The sequence below is a fragment of the Misgurnus anguillicaudatus genome, chromosome 25 (genome assembly GCF_027580225.2).
Source record: "Misgurnus anguillicaudatus chromosome 25, ASM2758022v2, whole genome shotgun sequence".
Lineage (NCBI taxonomy): Eukaryota > Metazoa > Chordata > Actinopteri > Cypriniformes > Cobitidae > Misgurnus > Misgurnus anguillicaudatus.
The window spans coordinates 18,878,186-18,891,337 of record NC_073361.2 but is presented as its reverse complement, the minus strand read 5'-3'; the positions used below and the strand labels follow the sequence as shown (position 1 = coordinate 18,891,337).

Sequence of the window (13,152 nt, the reverse complement as noted above, 5' to 3'; positions counted from 1 at the left end):
GCGGTGAATGAGTTAATGGTACAAAACTGAAATTCGACAACAACGCCATCTTGGACTCACAAGCTAATTATTATAGTTTATAAAGTTTAAAATATTTTTCTTACAAAATTGCATTGATTACCTGCAGAAGACCTTTATTAACCCTTTGGATTACTTCTGTGAAGGATGAATGCACTTTTTTGGGCTTCAAAGTCAGACTTTTTTCCCTAATCCCCGTTTCCTACCGTTCTAAGAGCAAGGGCATTTACTAAAATAACTCCAAATGTGTTTGTTTTAAACATGACGGAGATATGTATCTCGGATTGCTTGAGGTTGAGTAAATCACAGGGAATTTTTGATATTTGGTCGGAGTATCGCTTTAAGCCTTACTAATGGGGCTGCGTGTACTTGCGTGACAAAACTTTCATTCAGTCAAAATATAATTTTTTTTCTTATCCACTTTACCCTCACCTACACAAACTTACACTGAGGTGTCCTAAGGAAAATAGAGTAATGTCAAGATTTGAAAAAAGAGAAGTCCCAAAAAATCGTACAAAGGTTGTCACTGGGACGGTACCCTTAAAAAGGTCTTAAGGGAAAAAAATATGCTAATTTTCCAGCTCCCCTAGAGTTAAACTTTTGACTTTTACCATTTTAGAATCCATTCAGACGATCTCCGGGTCTGAAGGTACCACTTTTTAGCATAGCTTAGCACAATGCATTGAATCTGATTAGACCATTAGCGTGATCCTCAAAAATAACCAAAGGATATAGATATTTTTCCTATTTAAAACTTGACTCTTCTGTAGTTACATCGTGTACTAACTTTCTAGGCAGATATGGCTAGGAACTATACTCTCATTCTGACGTAATAATCAAGGACTTTGCTGCTGTACCATGGCTCCAGCAGGCGAAATGGTATTACGCCTGCGCCTGACAATAGTCCCCTGCTATTGAAAGTTACCAAGAGGACTATTTTCGGCCACTGCGTAATATAATTGTGGAGTCATTTTTGAGCGCAAAGCTAATGCTAATGGCTAACGGTCTAATCAGATTCAATGGATTGTGCTAAGCTATGCTAAAAGTGGTACCGCCAGACCAGGAGATTGGCTGAATGAATTACAAAACGGTAAAAATCAAATGTTTAACTCTAGGGGAGCTGAAAAATTAGCCTTTTTTTCAAAAAAGTGGAGTGTCCCTTTAATATGTTCCATTTAGGTACAGATATGTATACATTTTGGTACCAATTTAAGGTAGTTATTAGAGGTCTTCTGAGGTCAAAAGAAATGTACTCAACACGAATAGACCAGAATCACTTTTTACTCGAACCCGACATGCATAAATCTTTAAAAATATATTTTTTAAAGAAAGGCACTGACGTGTGTGCAGTCTGCAGCCCCCCCACACACACACCAGTCAGACAGAAAAAAAAAACCCCGGTGGCCTCGCAACCAATTTGGCCCGCTGCTTCATTTATTTTCCTTTGTTATCTGACGACAACACCAAGGTAACCGCTAAAATGTACATTTAAAATTGATTGACAATAAATTAACCTCTTGGTAAACAAAGGAGGGTTTGGAAAAGGGCATCGATGCACACACGTGAGTTCGAGTCGTCTAGGGTCCGTTCGGCAAAAACACAATCATTTCAAATTACCCAAGGCCGATGCTGCTATTATTATACCCGACTTGTGTCTGAGGCACACGTGAACCCACTTGGGTCGAACCTCGGGTTTTCAAATCTAAGTGGACCCACGAAGACCTCTAGTACCAATATGTACTATTTAGATAAAAAGGTGTACTTTTTGAAGTGGTACCACCCCAGCGACAGCTGTTGTACCTTAATTTCTTACAGTGTACCTATATTAGATTCAACACCCCCCAACAAAGACACACAAATATAGCATTACAGGCTTACTGTGTGATTAGCATAAAAGACACTGACAAAGCAACAACCAAACCCATCTCCTCTCATGTGACATTAGGAAGTAAAAATGCAGTCGCAAGTGGGGCGTGAATGTTCTCTTCATTTTAATGATCTAGACGTTCGTCAACTTCAGCCATTTTCAAGGCTCATTAAAGTGAATTTACAGAACGGTACATACAGTGTTATTGTGTGGCCGGGCTGATATTCATTTTTATAGGTCTCCCAAGGTACCAGCAGAGCTCCATTTTCAAGTGCTCCACAGAGTTCTTGTCAAAAATCAAAACGACGACGCGATTACCATCTCGCAATGCAGCTTTTTTCCTGGTTTGATGACTAACTTTAATATTTGGCCCTGATATCTCCCCTACAGCAATCTCAAGGAAACAGTAATGGGCCGTAAAGTCATCCCATTCTAGCGCTATTACCAAGAATGAGAGTTTGAGGTGCTAAATCACTCGCGGCCACAGTAGGCATCCATTAAACAGCCTTTAATGAATTACCCATAACCTCTAGGAAGCCATTGCCGTCAATGTCATCTCTCAGTCAAACCGTGATTTTCAATGGACACGAAACTCGTATCCACTAAGCACCGATGCTTATGTTCTTATCACCAGAAACCTTTACAGATAATGCTGAAGAGTCTGAACCATAATACTTTGCGCTGCATAGGTTGCAATTTTAGGTCAGCAGGGTTTCTGTTGGCAGTGTCATTATCCACAGAGGTGCTGTTGAGGAGGAGAAGAGCATTATTCCTCCGTATGTGGGCTACAAATGCTCTTCTACTCTTTTTTAAAGACTGAATTGAATGGTTGGAGTGAGTTGTGCTATGAGGTTATAACCCTGATTTCAACTAGAGAATAATGCATGTAAAAGCTCTACAGTATATTGCTAGTTCAGATTCTCTAAAAAAACATTTATTTCTCAACCTAAATCTTTGGAAAATCAAATTTTTTTGTTTTTTACTGTTAGTATAATGTTGGTATACCGTAAAAAAGATTTGTTCATCCAAAAAAAGTAAAAAAGTAAATTTTGAGTTAATTCAACTTAAAAAATTTAGTTTACTTTTTTGAGTTAATTAATATTTTTAAAGGAAAACACCAGCATTTTTCAATATTTTACTAGGTTCTTACCTTAACTTAGACAAATTAATACATACCTATCTTTATTCAATGCATGCCTTTAATCTTTGTACAGCGCGTCGTGAATGTGTTAGCATTTAGCCTAGCCCCATTCATTCCTTAGGATCCAAACAGGGATGAACTTAGAAGCCATCCATGTTTTTCTTATTTAAAGACTGTTACATGTGTAGTTACATGAGTTCGAATGGTGGCACAAAACAAAACGCGATTTTATGGCGTAAGAGCACTTAGTTTGCAGCACTTTGACCTCTGGCGCAATAATATTAACAGAAGTTTGAGCGAGAGGGGGAGTAGTCAGGAGTGATGATGTTACTGCGCCATACAATATAGTTATCATTTTTTCTGCTTAAAAATCGCCACGTTTTGTTTTGTGCCACCATACTTACTCGTGTAATGGTCTTTTAATAGGGAAAACATGGAAGTGTTTGGTGGCTTCTAAATTCATCCCTGTTTGGATACTAAGGAATGAATGGGGCTAGGCTAAATGCTAACACATTCACAACGCACTGCACAAAGATTAAGTGCACAAATAAAAAAAATAGGTATGTATTAATTTGTCTAAGTTGAGGTAAAAACATAGTAAAATATAGAAAAACGGTGGTGTTTTCCTTTAAGTTGAATTAACTGTAAATTTTTAAGCAAACATATAACTTACTTTTTTAAGTTGAACCAACTTTTTTCACAGTGTAGGAAAATGGCAGATCCAATAACTTTACATTTAGATATAAAATGAAGCAACAAAAGTCATATTATACCGCTTTGCTTTTACATATAACAACAAAGCAGTTACTTTGTGAATTTACTTGTGTAGTAAGTAGACAGATGTATAGGTAATAACTTTACACTGAGTTATAAAATGAAATAAAGTTTGCCAAGAAGAAAATGTAAACAGGTAAAATAGTATATATTTATCGAAACAAAAACTTTCAGAATACTTTAGGTATAATGTTTAGATAGCCAGTCATTATCTTAAAAAGAAAAACACAAAAAGGTAATCAGGACCGCACATTATCCCATATATATATATATTTTTTCACTGTCTACCGCAATATCATTGTATCATTTATTTTCTACTGCAATAGACCAATTAAAACCCAAGTATTGCAGAAAGCCGTGTAATAATGTGATAGTTTGACGTATATGCTTAAATTGCCCACCTGTTGGTTTGGGAACAGGCAAACACTTCCAGGTAATACAGCAGTTGTGCCTTCAGCTGAATATTTGCTTGGTTTCTTATCTCCAATAACTTACTGTATATGCACATACATAAACACAAGCTTGCATTGCTTCTTGTTAATAGCACACCATATTTACCTTAGCATGGTGTCTTTTCTATACGGTACATAATATATTCACATAGATTTTATTTACCACACACACCACGTGTGTACTGTACAGTACTTGTTAATGATGTTTGTAAGTGTTATCTAGATACTAATGGTAAGTTGCTTATGGTTAAGCTTTTGGCAGGTCTGCTTCCCAAGAGAAAGCTGTGAATGGAGTAACTCCAGTGAAAGCAAGTGGAAATCCTTCACGGCAAGTTTAAATGTACGTCAGCCTCGGGCTATTGTGAGGAGCAAAACTGACATGCTTCAGCAAATTATCTGTATACGTTCACTAGCATTTAAGTAAATGCATTTGTGGTCATGAATAATCCATGAAATCTTAAAGAAAATTAGGCCTGGCTCCGCTCAGAAATATTTAACACTCCGTGACAAGTAGGAATGCAAATATGTTGCAAGCTGTGATGTCAATTTTCAGATTATGTTCATACTTTAAATGCACATGAATTATTGCTTATACAAGTCTAGGTCCAGAACTGAATGAAGTTTTCATGCTTGCGTTCTAACAATGACTAAATAACCCTGTGTAATATACAGGATTTGGTTAGATAATTTTTCACCAACTTAACTCTGCAATGCTTCAATACCAACCTCCAGCTTAGTTTAAAAAGTAAACAGAGCTAATATTAACCTGATATTAATCCTGATCAGGGTTCCCACACCTTAGTTAACTTCAAGGACTTTCCAGGTCCAATACCCTCAAATTTAAGGACTAAATGTGGAGACACATTTCAAGTGAGAGCAAGGTTACATTGTGAATACTTTTAAGATACATTGTTACAGTTCCCTTTCGAGGGAACTCGCGCTGCGTCACTGCGGTGACACTTTGGGGGCGCCTTCAGGGGTAAGTGCGTCTGAATGTGTATATCAAATTCAACCAATGGTGAGGCTTAATGACAAAGACAGGGTGATGCGGTAGCCAGGAAGTATATCACTATCTGAAATATTGCCAAAGATGGTGTTACAGGGACGCAGGAAGTATGGCAAGGGAGACGCAGCGTCTCGTTCCCTTCTCATGGAACAACAGTTACATACGAAACCAGAGACGTTTTCATGTGTCAAACACAACTATGCAAAAAAGCATTTTGGTATAAATCAACATTCGCATACAGAAGATATAAGCATTTAAAGCAAACAGCTTAGCACGTGTGCTTAAAAATTTTTATGATATTATCCTACACTACACAGGGAATTATATGGATTTTTTTCAAAAAACTTGTTGCGTAAAATAGATTTAAGCACTTTCAATGACCTGTATCTATGTATGTATATTTTCAAAAACTTCCCAGGGCCTTAGAATCCCCCCCCAGATTCACAAACTTTCAAGGAGCCGTGGGAACCCTGCCTGATACAGAAGTTATCCAGTAATAATACAACTGGATTTTGGAAACTTAATGACCTGCAAAATGTACAGAAATTAATAATTTGCTAAATTTACATTCAGCAGACGCGTTTATCCAAAGTGCCTTACAGCCGAACTGAAAAAGACACTTTCACATATCTATTTAGTGGAAAAGACACCTACAAAATAACTGCACAATTTGTTCCTGGAGTGTTGAGATTAAATACTTCACAAAACTGTTGGTATTCAGAAAAGCATCACTCTTGCTTGTGTGACACCCCTTAAGTATTTTATGCCGAACGTAGGACTTAAACACAAAATGCTCTTCATTTTTATGAGACATGCTAAAACCCCAAAGGCAGAATGATTCAAACTCATACAGGAAATTACAAAACTGATTACAGGCAGTTTATCCCTGGCAGAATATATTTTTGCCTAACATTCCCCCATTATCGCGCTCAAGGGAGTCTGTGTGAGAGCTGGGTGTAATGAGACAAAACAAGGCTAATAAACACAGCATCAGGAGATGCGACGAAATATGCGCTATGTAATTTTTATGTTCGCATTTGGTGCTTTTTCTGAGGTCTCACAGATGACATGTGGCTTTTATAAATCTCACATTTATGAACGCCACCTGGTAGTAATGTTTGTGCTCTTTCGTAATTTAATCAAATACAAATGAAGTTTTAAATATAAACACTGACTTCTGAAGCGGAAGATAAATAAAGATTTCTGCTCTGCTGATGTGAAGTTGGAAGACACCATCTGCTAGTTTACAGGTCATTGTGAAAATATATCGTAAATATTATGTAAATGTGACTCGCTAAAATCGGTTACACTTTATTTTGATAGTCCACTTTAGACATTCTACTAAATATGAATAACTTCGCAACTACATGTCAACTAACTTTCATTTATTTGCAGCCATACGTCAACTAACTGTCATTAGAGTATTATGAACTGTAAGGGTTAGGATTAGGTAAGGGGTTAGGGAAGAGGTTAGGGTTAGTGAAATAAGTTGACATGCACCTGCACAGATACAGTGAGGAAAAAAGTATTTGAACACCCTGCCACCTTCCAAATTCTCCCACCTAGAAATCACCGAGGGGTCTGAAATTGTCATCGTAGGTGCATGTCCACTGTGAGAGACATAATCACAATATATGATTATTTAACTATTTATTTGTATGATACAGCTGCAATTCAAATTTTTTGAACACCTACCTATCAGCTAGAATTCAGACCCTCAAAGACCTGTTAGTCTGCCTTTAAAATGTCCACCTCCACTTTATTTATTATCCTAAATTAGATGCACCTGTTTGAGGTCATTAGCTGCATAAAGACACCTGTCCACCCCATACAATCAGTAAGAATCCAACTACTAACATGGCCAAGACATTGGTGGGCGGAGCTAGTGTAAACAGCGTTTGCTAACAAGGGATGCTATTTGGACTTAGCCTGTATTTTTAAGCACAAAATTGCTAGTTGGGAAGTTGGCATCTGGCTTTAAATTGTTTGATTAACATTTTTTATTAGATTATAGAGAATTAAGAGAATTGTAGTGTTAAAGATCTGAGCTCGTAGTCGGTAGACTGCTTGAATCCCTGCGAGAATCGAGACAATCACCATTGTACCTTTAAAAAAGCACTAAATTACAGATTTCACTATAAGGCGTCTACTGTAAGTTGTTTTAGATAAAAGTGCCAAACTGTCTATAAGTAAGTTATGTATTCAAGAAGTTAAGGTCAAAGATAAGAGCCTTATACTATTAAAGAACACCTATTTCATTGCTAGAAAACAACATTATTTTGTGTATTTTATATAATACAATGTGTTGGCGTGCTTTATGGTTAAAGGATTAGTCCATTTTCTTAAAAAAAAAAATACTGATAATTTACTCACCACCATGTCATTCATAATGTCTTTCTTTGTTCAGTCGAGAAGAAATTATGTTTTTTTGAGGAAAACATTCCATGATTTTCCTCATTTTAATAGTCCTTAATGGACCCCAACATGTAACAGTTTTAATGCAGTTTAAAATTGCAGTTTCAAAGGACTCTAAACGATCCCAAACGAGGCTATAAGGGTATTATCTAGCAAAAAACGATTGTCATTTTTGACAAGAAAACTAAAACATACGCACTTTTAAACCACAACTTCTCGTTTATCTCCGGTCCTGTGACGCGCCAGCGCAACCTCACGTAATTGCGTTATGCCGTGGACATTATTTTTCACATACCATACATTTTTGTAGCTCCATAATTCATTCTCTTCCTGAAACGCACGGATATGAAAAGCTCTGTGTCCCTGATTGGCCGTGACTCTCCTTACCATGTTTAAAAGATTTGATTGCTAACAGGAGTTAATTTACGGCTGTGAGTCCGAAGCGGGATGTTGGTCTTTTCTACATCACCAATCCCAGGAAGTAAACTGTTGCCTACAATCCGTGTTTGTTATAGTCCAAGGAAAGAGATTTACGTTGGAGACGATAACTCGCATCATCGTTTATTTTGGGGTATGCATATCATTAACGTACTGATACACACCTACACACCAAAGGAAATGTCAAATCGTGAATCGGACAATAGATGCTCTTTTAAGATAATTTCAAAATGCGCATCTTCAGCCGAGACAGTGTACAGCTAAAACAAAAAAACGAATCTTCTCAGTCGTGTATTTGTCACTTCAGTCCCAGGACAATATCAACCTGTGTGCCCTCTGCGGGATTTAACAGTAGGAGGGGCAGACGCCTCTGCCTCCTGAATGTGATCAGGTCTTATATTTTTTACAACAGGACCGGCTTATTCTCAGTGACAGCTCGCATTAGCAGATCAAAGGCAAACAGTTGGGTACCATTATAGTTCCTTCTAATGTCTTTAGTCAGAGCATCCATTTTGGCAGACCTTTAACATTTAATGCACGTAGAGGACGATCGACTTTCTCCAACTGTGTTCAAGCCCTTCAGGATGTACCAGAGGAACGAGACGAATCCATACAGAGACTGAAGACAAATCCACGATTCGCTTTTGAGTCTTTGATTTGGAAATAGATCATTAAACAAGCTGTACATATCATATCAAAAGACTTTACTCTTCTACTTAAGTTTAAGTACACAATTCCCGCCCAGAAACTTAAAACAGAGTAGCCACTGTTTCTCTGTTTAAAACGTATTTGAAGTCGCCATTTTGTGCTGCCGTTTTTCTACAGAAGCCCTTAAAGGAATATTCCATTTTCTTAAAAGAAAAATCCAAATAATTTACTCACCACCATGTCATCCAAAATGTTGATGTCTTTCTTTGTTCAGTCGAGAAGAAATTATGTTTTTTGAGGAAAACATTGCAGGATTTTTCTCATTTTAATGGACTTGTATAGACACCAACAATTAACACTTTACTCAACACGTAACAGTTTTTTTTCAACGGAGTTTCAAAGGACTATAAATGATCCCAAACGAGGAATAAGCGTCTTATCTAGCAAAACGATTGTCATTTGACAAGAAAAATAACAAATATACACTTTTAAAGCACAACTTCTCGTCGAGATCCGGTCGTGATGCGCCAGGTGACCTCATGCAATACGTCATGACGTCAAGAGGTCACAGAAGACGAACGCGAAACTCCGCCCCAGTGTTTACAAGTGTGTTGAAAGAGGACCCTTCCTACGTTGTATGTCAACTGATACTAATTAATGTCTTTGTGTCAGTTTATTGTTTAAAATGGTCCGCAAATGTGCGTTTTATATATTTAACACGTGACCTCCCTACGTCACTACGCATTTACGTTAGGTCGCGCTGGACTGGACCTAGACGAAAAGTTGTAAAAGAGCATATTTTTTATTTTTCTTGTCAAAAATGACAATCGTTTCGCTAGATAAGACGCTTATTCCTCGTTTGGGATTGTTTATAGTCCTTTGAAACTCCGTTACGTGTTAATTGTTGGTGTCTATTAAAGTCCATTAAAATGAGAAAAATCCTGCAATGTTTTCCTCAAAAAACATAATTTCTTCTCGACTGAACAAAGAAAGACATCAACATTTTGGATGACATGGTGGTGAGTAAATTATCTGGATTTTTCTTTTAAGAAAATAGAATATTCCTTTAAAGGACATTTTTTTACTAAGTTGTCAATGACAATGACATGTTTGTCCAGTGGCGGCTACCGTAGCTTCTCTATGTGCTTCAAAAGCGAGAAGTGAGCCGTGGACTAAGCCGTTGGTTGCAAATCACAACCTCACCACTAGATGCCGCTAAAATTTACACACTGCACCTTTAAAGTCAAGGTGGATTGCACGCAACAGTATCTTATAAACAATACAAAATTGTTTTCTCTATCGGCTGCTTTTTCTCTATTTAATGTGAGAGACGCTCTCAATTGAGCAGCCCTGGAGTAAAAAGCATTTTACACAACAATTCAATATCAAATGTTATGGAGAAAGTAAAATACAGTGTTGTAAACTCGTACTGCATGTATGCCTGACGCACTGAATCAACTATAATGTCAGAGGGGGATTTCAGCTGTCAGGGGTAATGAATGTCTCCTATCTAGGACAGGCCATGGATCACAAAAAGAGTCCTCGGGGATGTATGTGTTTATGTATGTGTACAGACCAGTGGGTTACAAGCATGCAACTCACCCAAATTCCATTTCAACCCAGAAGTGGTGGTGAGACAAGGACATCCCACTGGAATCAGACTACACCATTTCCCTTCCAAACCAGTGTTCACGCTTAGCCGATGCTTTCTGTCCTGTAAGTGAGAGAGAGAGATGGAGATAAAGGATTGAGAGAGTCATAAAAGCTCTGTTCGAAATTTGTGTGAGCTGCCTGACCCTGACAGTTTTCATTAACATCATTTGTCTGTTCCAGTAGGTAGCAACATTCAAGTGCTTTCCAAAACACATTATTCCCAATTCAAACTATATGTGTCCACTGGCAAGGAGTAAGTGGAGCTGAGCTGGTGCTTTTAACACACTCTCTCTTTCAGCAAATCGGTCAGCACCACTGGGTGGACATAACATCACCTAATGAAAATTCATGAGGCATGCTGAAAGATTTCATGTGTCCCCTTCACACTGCAGATAGATCCTTTGGCCCTGCTAGTTCACCAGCCAGTGTAAAATACGGTAATGCATGGTTTTTGTATTCCTTCCTAATTTATTTTATATTACACACCTAGTCATGAGCCTCCATTACAGGCCAGCAGAGTTAGAGATATCAACTGACAAAGAAAGATGCATTTTAATACTTTTACCCCTCCAGAGACATTGGCATCCTACCAATTGTAATAATGCTCTCATGTCTCTTCCGCAAACAACAGTCTGGTTCAATATTGCGATCGTTTCAATTATCACTTTTCTAAAGTGGTGTATTATTGTCACACACACACACCTACAAGCAAGATGAATGATGATGAGGCTTCCAAAATGAAAGTGACTCTCGAAAATTGTCAAGATGTTCCCAGAGCTATTCTGTCAGGCCTAATTACCACCTACTACTTTCAATATAGACATAAATATAATATGTGATGTTTTATTTAATCTAACTTTTTGCTAAATTTGTCTCTTCCAAACTTATTGAGATCTGCTTCTAAAATGTCAGGAATGGCTGTGAATGAATGTTACAATGACAGAGAACTGAATTCAAGTTCATAACTCTACTTTATGGGTATCTTTATATAGATTGAAACCAGTGGCGGCCGGTGACTTCTTTTTTTTCGAGGGCGCTCGATGCGAAGTTCGTCCCAACATGTATGTTGCCCGTCATGTGTGTGGTACTTTTTTCAAAATATGTGTTCTGCACGTCGAGAGATAATATGTGCATCACGTGTTTTGTCAAAATAAGTGCCTGCTGCAGACGAGTCTAAAGGGTTTATGATAAAAGAGACGCTCGCGTTTGCCAGATTCAGAGTTTACTGTTAAGAGAGTGTCTTGCGTGTATTTAGTGAACGTGAGCGTCGCTTTTATCATAATTGGTTTTGACGCGTGTGCAGCAGGCACTTATTTTGAAAAAACACGTTATGCACATAGGATCTCTCAAGGTGCAGAACACATATTTTGAAAAAAGGAACCACACAACACTCCGAACACTTATTTTGAATTAGCGCCCCTCGGATGAGCAGTCACGAGCCGCCACTGATTGACACTAGGGCAGTACCTATGCAAAAGTAGGGTTGGGCATTGTTTCAAATTTAACGATTCTGATTCCAAATTCGATTCAGCTTATCGGATTCCAATTCCTAACGATTCTTGGTTTCAATTCCAAAGGGGTGAAACGCAATAAAATTCAAGCCGTTATAGATCAAAATACTTATTTTGTGCCAATACTTACAGCTAAACCCAAAAAAAGGAGGTTACATACGAGCTGCAAAACTTTTTAAACAAACATGGCTAGGATATAGCTCAAAATGATTTTTAAATAATTTCCCCTCGTAACATAACACCTACCTAAATGACAGCAACTCAACAACAGAAAATGCATGCAGCCCTTTCACTACAAATGTTATGATCGATTTGTCACACTCCTCAGTTTTTCGTCTGAGAGCCTTCCTTTCGAAGCAACGGGGAAGGGGGTCTCACGCAGTGTTGGGTGTAACTAGTTACTAAGTAATTAGTTACTGTAATTAAATTACTTTTCACTTGAAAAAGTAAAGTAAGGGATTACTCTTATTTTTCTTGTAATCTAATTACAGTTACTTCTGATGTAACTAAATACTGTGTATGGACTCTAAAACAATTATGTATACTAAAATACAATAGTGGATTTAACATGGTTTAGGTTTACAATTCTCACTATTAACTGGTTGATTTTTAGCATTAATATTAATGAGATGTTGGCTGTTTATTAATACTTAATAGCACATATTAATGCCTGATTCTGCAAAACCTCATTCTACATCCTTAACCCTTCCCATTTCTACCAATACTTAAAATTAACAACTTCTTTAGTATTAATACGCAGTAGTTGGAGTATATTGATGCAAAAGTATTTAATAGTTAGTTAATAGAGAGAATTGGACCCTAAAGTGGGACAGAATAATTGATGTACTTTTATATATCATTTCTTCGAGCCATTTCAAGCCTCTCCTTGTATCATACTAAATAGGATTTAGAAAGTAATTAGTAATAAGTATTTAAATACTTTTGGAGAGAGTAATTTGTAAAGTAATCTAATTACATGATTGAAGATGTAATTAGTAACTAGTAATTACTTACCCAACACTGGTCTCACGTGTAGCATGTGCCGTGCACTACTGTCGGAGGCGACCAATAAAGAGCACTCGGCAGAATCGGATGCATAAAAAAGATGCACAACGCATCAAACAGGGTGCATTCTTTTGATTCGATACGATGAACCAACTGCAGATGCTTTCCCATATTGCCGGTGACAACTATCTTGCAAAATATAATAATAATAGTCCATAATATTT

At 37.4% G+C, this 13,152-nt stretch overlaps 1 protein-coding gene across 4 annotated transcripts in view; it reads right to left on the bottom strand.

Annotated features, from left to right (window-relative positions):
• Positions 1–13,152, bottom strand: part of tpk1 (thiamin pyrophosphokinase 1) — a 78,823-nt gene that overhangs the window by 15,151 nt on the left and 50,520 nt on the right. For all 4 annotated transcript variants that reach the window (XM_055182082.2, XM_073863753.1, XM_055182083.2 and 1 more), the window contains exon 8: positions 10,362–10,473. In XM_055182082.2, coding sequence (XP_055038057.2) covers positions 10,362–10,473 — 112 coding nt within the window. The remainder of the gene's footprint in view (positions 1–10,361; positions 10,474–13,152) is intronic.